Genomic DNA, 11,193 nt, shown 5'->3' with positions numbered 1-11,193 from the left:
TGTTTCGTGGTGTTTGATAGCCACTCCTGTAGCTCTTCAGAAATAAATCAGTAGTGTTAGTGATGTGATGTTGATGAAGCAGATGGAAAACTTTAATAATCAGGACATCACCACCAGGGGCGTCGCACCCGTGGGGGATAATACACCCACACTTTTCCCGGTGAGAGGGTTCAACCATAGATATGTATATAAAGGCTAGATGGCTCGTCCGCATTTTGGCGGCCATCTTAGGACAGGGCGCTCGCTCACTCGTAGCATTGAGTTTTAATGATGCAGGTACTTTTAAATGACCATAACTTGCTTAATTTTTTACCGATTTTCAAACGGATTGGTTTGTTATAAACGTCAAAGATGTACCTATGACACTGAATACGTATACTAAAAATAAATAAAAAATTCATGAAACATGTTAAAGCATCCAGAATTATAGCCACGTTAATAACGTTTGTAAAAAACCAAACCGTTTGTAAATCCGTCAAGAATTCAGCAAGTTACGAGCATTTTAGTTGGCGTATGTCACTCACCTTCCGTCCACAGCAGCAGGGAGCAGCACTATGGCAGCACTGACCTAAGATGGCCGCCAAGTGACGACACAGCTGACTCCGCCTTGAGCCATCTAGCCTTTATATACATATCTATGGGTTCAACACCCACACTTTTTATGCAGTTTTGCAAGAACGCCTTATTAAAGTCGCTCCTCCGTTTCTCTGGCCGCTCTCTGTCTGCTGTCTCTCAAACATGATGCCGGCTTTGAGTGTTGCCGGCTGATGATTGGCTGTTCTGCCATAAGTCCCGCCTCTCTCGATCGGTCAGCTCGCGCTGAGGAGGCGGAAACTTATGTTTATTTACATCTCCCTTTTTCAGGTAAGCTACTTTGAATGAGTGTTTAAAAAACTTTATTAAACACTTTAATCAACTCTATGCTTTTGAGGTTTTTGAATAAGCTTGATATGTGTTTGGGACTAATGCTAATTGGGTTATTGTTCAGCAGCTGGCTAAATTCGGTCATGTAGACTATGTGGCATGCAATGTATAACCTGTGATGAAGAAGACAGGGAATTGACGAGGATGAGGGACAAATTGCAATCGATTTGATATTTTGAGCATTGTTTGTTGATTAGCTGAATACTTTGTTAATACTACCTGTTGTGTATGATTGTACTTGTTGAGGAGAAAAAAATGAGAAATTATGACATAGTTCTTCAACAGGTATGCAAACAATGAAAGAAAAGTGTAGCCTATATTATTTTATTGTAAAAACGGTAAATGGTTACATCATTTAGACCACCAGAGAAAAAGCTTTTCAGGGCACAAGTAGCAAAATTTAGCAGTCACAGTCCTGTCAGACCCATGTCACTATCGAGCTTACCATTATCTTACCATTATCAATAAGATACAGAAAAGAAAGAGGCAGGAGAAGATTGACACATTTTTCAAGAGAAATCCTGTAAGTGAAGTTGAAAGCTGGACGTTGATCATGTTGACATTAAACAACAGTAGCCTATTACCATTATATATTTTTGCATTAATTTAATATATTACTTTTCAAGTTTCACTAAGGTTTGCTAGTACCACAGTCCACAGCCTTATTCCTTTATCACCTTGTTTAGGAGATGAGGTTGCTGGAGGCATCAGTTTAGAGAGAGAGAGAGACACAGAAAGTTTCACAGGTGAGCAATGAAAAATGAATGTTACAGTTTGTGAAAGAGGTCTATGAAGGAAGAGAGGCTGTGTTTGTGTCATGGGTGGTGCTTAATTCCATCCCAGGTGCACATACGCGTGTTTCTGGTGTGTTTATATCAAATTTAAATTGTTATCCATCCCCCACACTTTTAAAAAGCTTGCTACGCCCCTGATCACCACACTCCCTCCAATAGACCCTTTTACAGCTCACGTGATCAAATAGCCTGCACGCGCATTTAGTCAACAGAAGTGGTGTTATTCCCCATTGGTTCTATCGTGTTAGCAACTCAGAAAGTTTATCAAAACGGAGTCCCAGCATCAAAATGTCTGGTTGTTGTGTTTGGTTGCAGTACATAATATACTAATATATGCATATGTATCTGGCAACTTTATATTTATTAAATCTGCTAACGTCTTCTATCCACTCCACTATAGTACACAGATCTGGTAGTTGTGTTGAAAAAGTTGATAAAAGTCTTGTGTTGCTTCTCTGCTGATTCTTGGCATTCTTCCGTTGCCAAAATGTGTGCACATACGTTTCCACGTCATCATTGTGTATAAACAGTAAAAGGTTCTATACACTTACATGTGGTGTCTGCTTCAGAGAAGCTTATCAATGCATTTATGACCTGAAGAATTGACTGTTGTTAACTCATTACTGGGGTGTCATGCAAATTAGGTAAAAAATCTGCAAGCTATTGTAAAACACAGCTGCAAGAGCGCTTAAGAGATCAAAGAAGGTCGATCATACAAGCCTGATTCTACCAACCCTTAAACTGACTAACTCACAAATATTGCACCACTTTTAAAATATTGCTAGTCACCTGTAAAGCCTTGAATAGTCTTACACCTCCGCATCTCAAAGTAAAATCCATCAGAGACATTGTGCTCACAAAATTCTGGTCTCATCTGAAGGGGTTCTTATTTAGCCCTTAAAATGTAGGATGACCTTCCCAGCAATGTTTGGGACACTTGTTCAGTTTAAGTCTAAACTAAAGGGGTGATTCTCACGAAACCATTGAAACACCACGGCACTAATGATTTTAGCTATAAAATGTGTAATATAGTAATATTAAAAAGCATCAGAATGAACACAATACTGTGTTCTACCTTGCACAATGTGTCATTTCAACATAAGAATTTATAATTTGTCAATTTTATCTCATTTTCTGCTGAAATTCTCATTACCGCAATGTGTCCGGCTGTGTTTGAACATGCGTTATGTTGTAATTTAATCAAATTAACACAAAAATATTTAGAAAAAAAATAAATGGATGTTTTGCTAGACTACTTTAGATGACAGAAAAAATATTTACTGAATATTCATGTATAATAATAATGAAGAAAAATTAGGAAAATGATGTGTCCATGCCTGATGTTCTCATCCTCCGCAACACTTTTTGAGAACAGTTTAAGCACACATACAGAATTGTAATAAAGTTTGATTTTGAATGACCAAGCACATGGACCAGTTACTTCAAGATGGCTACCAGGTAAGATCATTTTTTTACAGTTAATTTGAAATATTGTCTTGTCAGAATGCTTGCACGACATTTTGATTATCATTACCGCAACAGATGCTTATTAAATGTTAATTTAATTAATAGAAGCATAATACTTTGATTTTAAATGCATGTGCAGAATCTCCAAATTATGTTCTTTCAGGTTTGTCATGTCATTTTGAAAATATGTCAGTGTTGATGTTTTCTGACTGTTGCGGTAATGAGATTTTTTAGGACTAATTTTTTAAATTATGTTACAAAAAGTGTTAAATGATAAGTAAAAGTGTTTGAATTAATGTTCCCATTTACTCTAGACTTTGTTTTTCAATGTCTGGTGGGAAAAAAAGTAAATTTAAGTAATTTTTACATTTTCATGCTTGACATTTTTAAAACCAAGTTTTCGTGAGAATCACCGATAGACTCATCATCGTGCATTGACCAGACGTGAGCATGCACACACAAACAAACACATCAGTTATACAGTATGATTGTATTGCTTGAACATTATATCAGCATCTTGTTTCTGTTTCCCTATCTGGAGACACACAGGTTCAATTCCAGTTTAATGTGATGCTCAATCCACCACCGATGGTGACTGACCACCTCCTTGTGCACTTGCAGCGATGTTGAATTAAGTTGATATCATATATTAGTGTATCATACAGCTGCAGTCAGTAACACCTCCAGCTCTTTTCTCTTTTACGGATTGCAGCTGTAAGGTGTCAGATGAAAACCGGCTCACTCGGCTAAACTTGCACTGCCAAATGACTTTCTAGCCTAGTATTCTTATTTTGTTTTTAGTACAAATATATAAAAATTCTTAAATCCAGATCTATTTTCTTGATGAACAAAATGACCTAAGAGAATAAGTCTTAAACTAGACCAATAATCTATACAATGTGCTTTAAAATTCACTTAAATTGTATACATTTATTGTTTGAACCTAGACTTATTAAAAAAAAATTAACTGATGACTGGGGAAATGTAAAAAAACTTAGTTCAGATGTCATGATGAGACGAACTTTTATCAGGAAACACAACAGGAGGGGAGGAGGAGAATGTGACATCTGGAGGAAAAGATTATGGTCCGAGGAAGACAGATAGAGCTCACATGACTTTACTCATCCTATAAGAAGTCTAAGAGGAGTACGAGTCTGACAGACGACAGCACAAACAGGTACAGATCACACAATTATTACTCTTAACTTGAAAAATATCCTCTGTTTTAATATCCTCTGTAGTTGTGTGATGTCATTGCATTAGACATGAAGTTTTGTTAGAGCATTTAGTTTAATCTTAAGAGTATATGATGATACAGTTTGGGATATGAAACAATATTTGTAGCTCTATTTTTTTACTAAGTGAATTTCACAAATATTTTCCATTTAAGACACTGAATATTTCTTGATTTGTGACATAATAACAAAGCACTTTTTATCTCAAAGTTCTCTTCACTAACATGTAAAAATCTCTCTTGACTTGTTTTTAAATAATAATATAGTTTTTATACAAATTGTGCTGATGTATTTGAGATGTATTTGTTAAAGAAGCTAACATGTTACTGATACAAAGTTGTGTCATACTTGTGCTGTGAACAGTCTTTCATCATGAGAGCCATCATTAGCATCCTCCTCTTCCTCATGATGCAGAGGTGTGTTGTCGCGGGCAGCGGTTGCCAAGGCGACAGAAATAAGGACCACCGGCCGCGTGTAAGCTGCGTGAATCAGGGTCTGACGGCCGTTCCGGGAGGGATCGACCCACTCACACAAGTTCTGGTGCTCACAGAAAACCACTTCAGTTCAGTCTCGTGGTCTGATTATTCTCCATTCCCTCAGCTGTATGAGTTAGATCTGAGCCACAATCAGATCACAGTGCTGGAACCACCAGGTAAACATCAGTACTGACATCTAAAGATCTCACTGTATATTATTGTAGATGTAAACAGAAAAGATTTGCACTGCTAAAACATTTTTGCTTTCACTGTTAATGTCTGTAAAGAATAAAACTCCCTCCCTCTCCTTCTCTGTGTTTCTCAGGTCCAGTCTTGGAGAACTTGGGTGTTTTGCGTTTGTCTGGAAACAGGTTGACTGGTTTGGGTGGAGAGGTGTTTCGTTGCGCTCCCAATCTGATGCAGATTTATTTGGATGGAAATCGGATTCGTTCTCTTCACGATGCCACCTTCAGCTATTTGCAGCGTCTGGAGGTCATTAGCCTTTATCAAAATGAGCTTCCTGCCCTTCCACCTCGTCTCCTGGAGAGGGTCTCTTCCAGCACTTTAAAACAATTTGACATAGAGAACAACAGCGTCTCGCTGATGCCCGATGGGTTTTTCTCCTCTAAACCAGACCTGCCGTATGTTTACTTGTCTTATAATCCTTGGCTGTGCAGCTGTGCTGTAGGATACCTTCACAGCTACCTGAATGACCAGGAACATAACATCTACAAACACAAAGGTCCCGACGAAATCATTCCTGGTTCTGATTCCGTACTATGTGCCAGGCCACCTCACCTGACTGGACGAACGATTATTGAACTAGAGGAGGATGACTTCTGCCCACCAGAGCCAACATTTCCCCCTCTCTTCTACCCCATCGGAGACCAGGATTTTAAAGCAGCTGATATTATTATCACAACCCCTCAAGTACCATCCACTCCGCTCGACACAACCTCGCCTGCTCTGCTCTACGCAACCACGGCCGCTCCACTCAACACAACTTCATTCACTCATTCCCTCAACACAAACTCGTCCGCTCCACCTGACACGACCTCGTCCGCTCCACCTGACACGACCTCGTCCGCTCCACCTGACACAACCTCGTCTGTTCCACTTTACACGACCTCGTCTGCACCACTTGACACGACCTCCTCCGCTCCGCTTGAAACGGCCTCCTCCGCTCCGCTTGAAACGACCTCGTCCGCTCTGCTTGTCAGTAACGTCCCGCTTGACACAACCTCGTCTGCTCCGCTCGTCTGGACCGTTCCATCCGTCAGGACTGTTCCGCCTGACACGACCTCGCCTATGCTACTTAAGTCCTGGACCTATATCTGGTCTGATTTCTGGACAGATTGGCTTTTGTCTACAGTGACTCCAGCAGAGTTTAATCCACCAACTTCACCAGGACCTGAAGTTATCGTATCATATAACACAATCGACCAATCAAGCATCTTGAACAGCACGCAACCCCGACCTCAAACAGCCTCTTCACCGATCCCTGTCCAACACCAAGCTTCGACGACTGCCCCACCCAAACCAAAGTCTACAAGCGTTGGGCAGCACTGGGCCGAAGGAGCAGGTGGTCAAGTTGTAGATGATGGAAGGACATTGCCGTGGTGCTGGTGGTTATTTGTTGGGTTTGCGTTACTGTGTGTGTTGTCTGCTCTGACTTCTTGTTTCCTGTTCATCTGGCTCCTGAAAAGTTACCTGGTGCTTCAAGGCAGACTCAAGCGCTACACCCCAATCTGCTCAGAGAGCGACGGGGTCACCTTGCGTGCGTACAAACATATCAAAAACACTGCGTCGCCAGGAGAGGAGAACGAGGAAAGTGTGAAGTTTTTGTCACTTGAACAGATCAAAGACATTCAGGCAGTGTTTCGGAGTGTTCTGTTCATCTCCAAAGGAAATGACGAGGGACCAAAGGATGCGCAGATAGAGGCTAAAGGAAGAGATGCTTCGACCACAGTAACAGCACAAGAGAGAGCTGAAGGCAGAGAGGATGAAGAGCTTGTGTTCAGGAAAAGTCTGTACAGAGAGATTAGTCAAAAAGAGGAGAGTAACAGATGGACAGAAGAAGAGGAATGCTGGTACAGAACCAGAGAGAGAACCTCTCGATACCGACTCGTCCTGAGAGAAACCACAGGAAGTGAAAGAAACATGGAGTGGGTGGTGGGGGAATGGGAGATGGGAGAAAGGGGCGTGGTCAATGAGAGATCTTGTCCTCTGATTGGACAGTTGGATGGCACATTGCCTGTCTCATCTTCTATCGAGTAAACTGCTCTGGTTATTTGACAAAGATGGAAAAAGTTGCAATAATACACATATACAATAATACTGTCTATTCTATTCTAGCCATTAATAATTCTCCTATTTTCTGTGGATTCTATTGAAACAATGTAACATTGTATATAAAGTGCTTTATATAAATAAAAAACATTGCAAATTAACTTGCATATAAATGAAGCTTCAACCGTTGTTAATTTAAAGCTAATAAAGTTTTAACAACACAAATGATTGAATGTTTCAGGTTGGTTGTGAACGTTTCCCAACATTAACTCTTTATCATTAAATAAGATACAACGCTCCTATTATAAAATAATGATAATCCATATTTAAATAAGATATTTTTAACCTTTGCATCAGTTACACAAATTGACCAAATAGTTTATCTATAAAAGTAACCAAACTTTAAGACCATTGTGTCTTTTGACAGGCCTAAAGTTTCATTATGTTTTTTTAGGTTAAACACTTTAAAGAAATGTCAGTTTTTCATGCTCATCATCTTGCCATTCTTCAGAGGTCCTCTGCTATCTAAAGCTTTGCTTAAATTCATCTAGGACTCCATAAGTCATTCAAGTCCATTTTACAGTTCTTACTATATGAATACAGGTTTAAAAACTCTGTGTGTCCAAAAGCATTTATTTGATTCAAAACACATTGAAGTTGAAAAAAACTACACACTGTAAAAGGTAAACTAAAGACAAGTTTATTTGAACTTTGTATGACAGACATCTGAAGAAACGCGTTTAATCATCAGGAGAGTCTGAGCTTCAGACGGTTGAGAACTGTGGTAGCTGGTTTCCCAGTATGACCTGTCTCTCCACACCCTGTTCTGTGATGACAGCCAGTCTCACCACTCCTCCACTAGAGCCGTCTCTCTCCATGGCTAGTGTCAATGCTACAGACAGACAGACAGACAGACAGACAGACAGACAGACAGAGGAGGATCAATAACTGTGTTTCATACATAATACACAAAAGTGTTTCTAGTTTAGTAGTGCCACGAGCAGCATTGTGGACTTGAAATATAAAAGTATTAAAAGAAAAGTCATCTCTGACCTCCAGCAGTGAACTTGAGACACTCCTCTTTGCTCATTTCAGGTCTGTAGTTTGAATCCACATATCCATAGATGTAGCTGCTACCCGATCCACCCACTGACACCGGCTGTCTGGTCAACATCCCTCCAACAGGTACGGTGTACACCTGCGCACACATTTGTCTTTCTTAGCAAGGGTGAAATGTAGTATATTGCCACTAAATAGGATCATGGTGGCTCTTAACCTGAAGCTCACTGTATGGCTCAAATTTATGGTAAAAGCTTAAAGTGCCCGTATTATGAAAAACTCACTTTTTCTGGGTTTTGGGGTGTTATTTTGTGTCTCTGATGCTCCCACACGCATACAAACTTGAAAAAAAATCCATCCATGCTGTTTTGAGTGAGATACAGGTTTCTGAATGTCCTCTGCCTTGAGTCTCAGATTGCGCGAGTTAAAACTCAGCTCCGTTGTGACGTAACAAAAAGTTTCGTCACATTCAGTTTTAATTTAACCCGCCCACCACCCCACTCGCAGGTCTCCACCCACCAGGTAGCTAGAGAGCATAGACCAGTCACTTGAATGAGACCCTCTGTGCTGTTATCATGTCTCACGGAAATAACAGCGCTATTTGGATATTATGGATTATACTCCCACCTACTTTTAAAAACAAAGTTTTAACGCGTGGTTATTGGAACCCGGAGTAATCTTATATACAGTGTGTTACGACGCAAACAGTCCTCAGATTGTAGGCGACAAGACCTTCATGCGAAATCTGATGTAAACAACAGACTATGTATCTATATTTCATGGATTATACGCATTTGTGGACAAAAATGGTAATTGGATGTATTTTATTGGACTTTCATGGATCATTCACACATCTGAAACAGACTGGATTCGATTCGCGATCGCGTTGTTTCATCACAAAGGTAAGAAGTCACGTTATATTTTGTATGTTGTCATCTTCTGTCACAAAATACTACATTTATGATGCTAGAGCTAAAAACTTTTTGCCAAACTAACCGAGACCGTACGCCCCGGCTTTTCTGACGAGGCGAGCCTCTAATATTTTTACGGTCCGCATAGATATATACACGGTCCGGACCTCCCGCTAGCTTCTAGCAATTAGCACGCGGTCCACAAGCAGTATACATCCCCCGCCGGGTCTTAATTTCTGTAATTTGCGAAAATAATGCGTTTGAAAATGTTTATAACGGGAATATGTTAGTATTGTCCAGGGAAAACGAGTGTATTGTTCAGACTGCTACATCACAATTTACGCTGGAATCTTTGTGTCATGATGAGTTTGACACACCGAGACCGGGGACGATGCCAACCCCAGAGCCTCTTATAACTTTACGGTCCGGACCTCCCGCTAGCTTCTAGCAATTAGCACGTGGCCCACAAGCATTATACATCCCCTGCCGGGTCTTAATTTATGTAATTTGCGAAAATAATGTGTTTGAAAATGTTTTATTTTTGGCATTGTTCAGGGAAAACGAGTTTGTTGTTGTGACTGCTAACGTAACATCACAATTTACTCAGGAATCATTGTGTGTCATGAGTTTCTTCTCCTGTAGTGTACTTATTAGTGATACTTTTCTGCATGATTTGTCTGTTGGCAACATAAACCGTTAATAATAATAATAATAATATATAAAATAATAACACTGTATGGTCTGTACTGCTCACGATACCACTGAGCATGCGCACGATTACATGACGTTAGTAGTGGGGCGTGATCAAAGGAGCAGTAGCTCATAAATATGTAAGACTAGCTCAAAACGGCACAATCTGAACTGCCCTGAAACAGAGGCTCCTAGAGATGGGTAACAATCTTTTCCTACAAGCTATTTCGAGCAAACAACTTTTGAAACATGCTTTATGGAACTCATACACCTATATAACTTGTGGAAAAGCAGTCATAAGATGGGCACTTTAAATCTAAACTGAGATAATATAACAGTGGGCTGTACCTGACCCCCTCTACGCTGGTCCCACCCGGCCACGATGATTCCGGCCATCAGCTCTTCTCTGTACCTGTAGCACATGTCCCGAAACAAACTGGCTGCCGTCTGGACCAGAGGAGCTTCATCCAGCTCGATACTGAACACAGATATGAGATAAGAAGTCAAGGCGCTCTTGTGAGACACATCACCGCTTGAGATATATGGTATATGAGGTACCTGTGAAAACCCAGCTGGTAGGTGACGGCATCTGCGATGGCCTGAGTATCGGCCGCCGACCCTGAGCGACAACAGAAGATTCGGTCGTGGATGGGAGTCAGTTTATCCGTCACACGGTTGGCGATGTAAGCACTGCACAAATGACGTCCATCGTTATCATTGGTTAATATACAGCAGATACATCATCATCATCATCACTTGAATGGGTTTAAATGAAGATTCTCACCCTGTGGTGGTGCGGGAGTCTGCGCCCATCACGACTCCACCATTAAACTCCACAGCCATGATGGTTGTCTACAAGATCACAATAATATCACATTTACATCAATAATGAGTCTATTGATACACGTCATCATCATTCTCTGTCCTGCTTAGACTGTTATAAAACAATCACAACACTGAAACACTAATGATAAACAACACTGTCAGTAATTTTCAACTTGACTTCGAAAACCTCTTATAGTTACATGTCACATTTCTATTGTTTAAATGTCGATATCTACTATGAATTCGTTTATTGTTCGTTCGGCTGTTTGACGATATGCTGCATCATTCACCGGAGTTCACGCGCCAGACGCGCGCTTCTTACCCTTAAGTGAGATTTTAAGCCTAAGTGTGAATGTCTCTCACCCCTGTGCTGACTTCTTTGTTTGTCCAATCTGGAAATAAATCATTGTAATTATTTAAAGTTGAAACTTGGGAAGAAAACTGTAAAGCTGCGGCCGCCGCCATCTTAGTTTGCGCTGTTGCTGAAGGACCCCGAGGGAGGAGCCACACATATGCCTGTCTT

General features: G+C 40.5%; 2 protein-coding genes across 2 annotated transcripts; one reads left to right on the top strand and one right to left on the bottom strand.

Annotated features, from left to right (window-relative positions):
• The first annotated feature begins 1,726 nt into the window (after nt 1-1,726).
• Nucleotides 1,727-7,410, top strand: gp1ba (glycoprotein Ib platelet subunit alpha). Its single transcript, XM_065275700.2, has 3 exons — nt 1,727-4,362; nt 4,784-5,072; nt 5,222-7,410. Exons 2-3 carry the CDS (start codon nt 4,793-4,795, stop codon nt 7,171-7,173), a joined length of 2,232 nt encoding a protein of 743 aa, XP_065131772.1. The 5' UTR covers nt 1,727-4,362; nt 4,784-4,792; the 3' UTR covers nt 7,174-7,410.
• Nucleotides 7,411-7,864: 454 nt separating this feature from the next.
• Nucleotides 7,865-11,192, bottom strand: psmb6 (proteasome 20S subunit beta 6). Its single transcript, XM_065275710.2, has 6 exons — nt 11,034-11,192; nt 10,630-10,697; nt 10,404-10,535; nt 10,194-10,323; nt 8,239-8,383; nt 7,865-8,077 (listed from the first exon to the last, which is right to left on the bottom strand). Exons 1-6 carry the CDS (start codon nt 11,133-11,135, stop codon nt 7,950-7,952), a joined length of 705 nt encoding a protein of 234 aa, XP_065131782.1. The 5' UTR covers nt 11,136-11,192; the 3' UTR covers nt 7,865-7,949.
• Nucleotide 11,193: the final 1 nt, after the last annotated feature.

Source organism: Paramisgurnus dabryanus, chromosome 21 (assembly GCF_030506205.2).
Source record: "Paramisgurnus dabryanus chromosome 21, PD_genome_1.1, whole genome shotgun sequence".
NCBI lineage: Eukaryota > Metazoa > Chordata > Actinopteri > Cypriniformes > Cobitidae > Paramisgurnus > Paramisgurnus dabryanus.
The sequence above is the reverse complement of the archived record's forward strand: the minus strand, read 5'-3'. Positions and strand labels throughout refer to the sequence as shown.

Bases quoted from the DNA above. Each gene is read 5' to 3' on its own strand.
- gp1ba (XM_065275700.2), top strand. From the start codon at position 4,793: ATGAGAGCCATCATTAGCATCCTCCTCTTCCTCATGATGCAGAGGTGT. The intron at 5,073-5,221 runs GTAAACATCAGT...TGTGTTTCTCAG, and splicing joins CACAGTGCTGGAACCACCAG to GTCCAGTCTTGGAGAACTTG.
- psmb6 (XM_065275710.2), bottom strand. From the start codon at position 11,135: ATGGCGGCGGCCGCAGCTTTACAGTTTTCTTCCCAAGTTTCAACTTTA. The intron at 10,698-11,033 runs GTGAGAGACATT...GTGATCTTGTAG, and splicing joins ACAAAGAAGTCAGCACAGGG to ACAACCATCATGGCTGTGGA. The intron at 10,324-10,403 runs GTACCTCATATA...ATCTGTGTTCAG, and splicing joins TACCAGCTGGGTTTTCACAG to TATCGAGCTGGATGAAGCTC.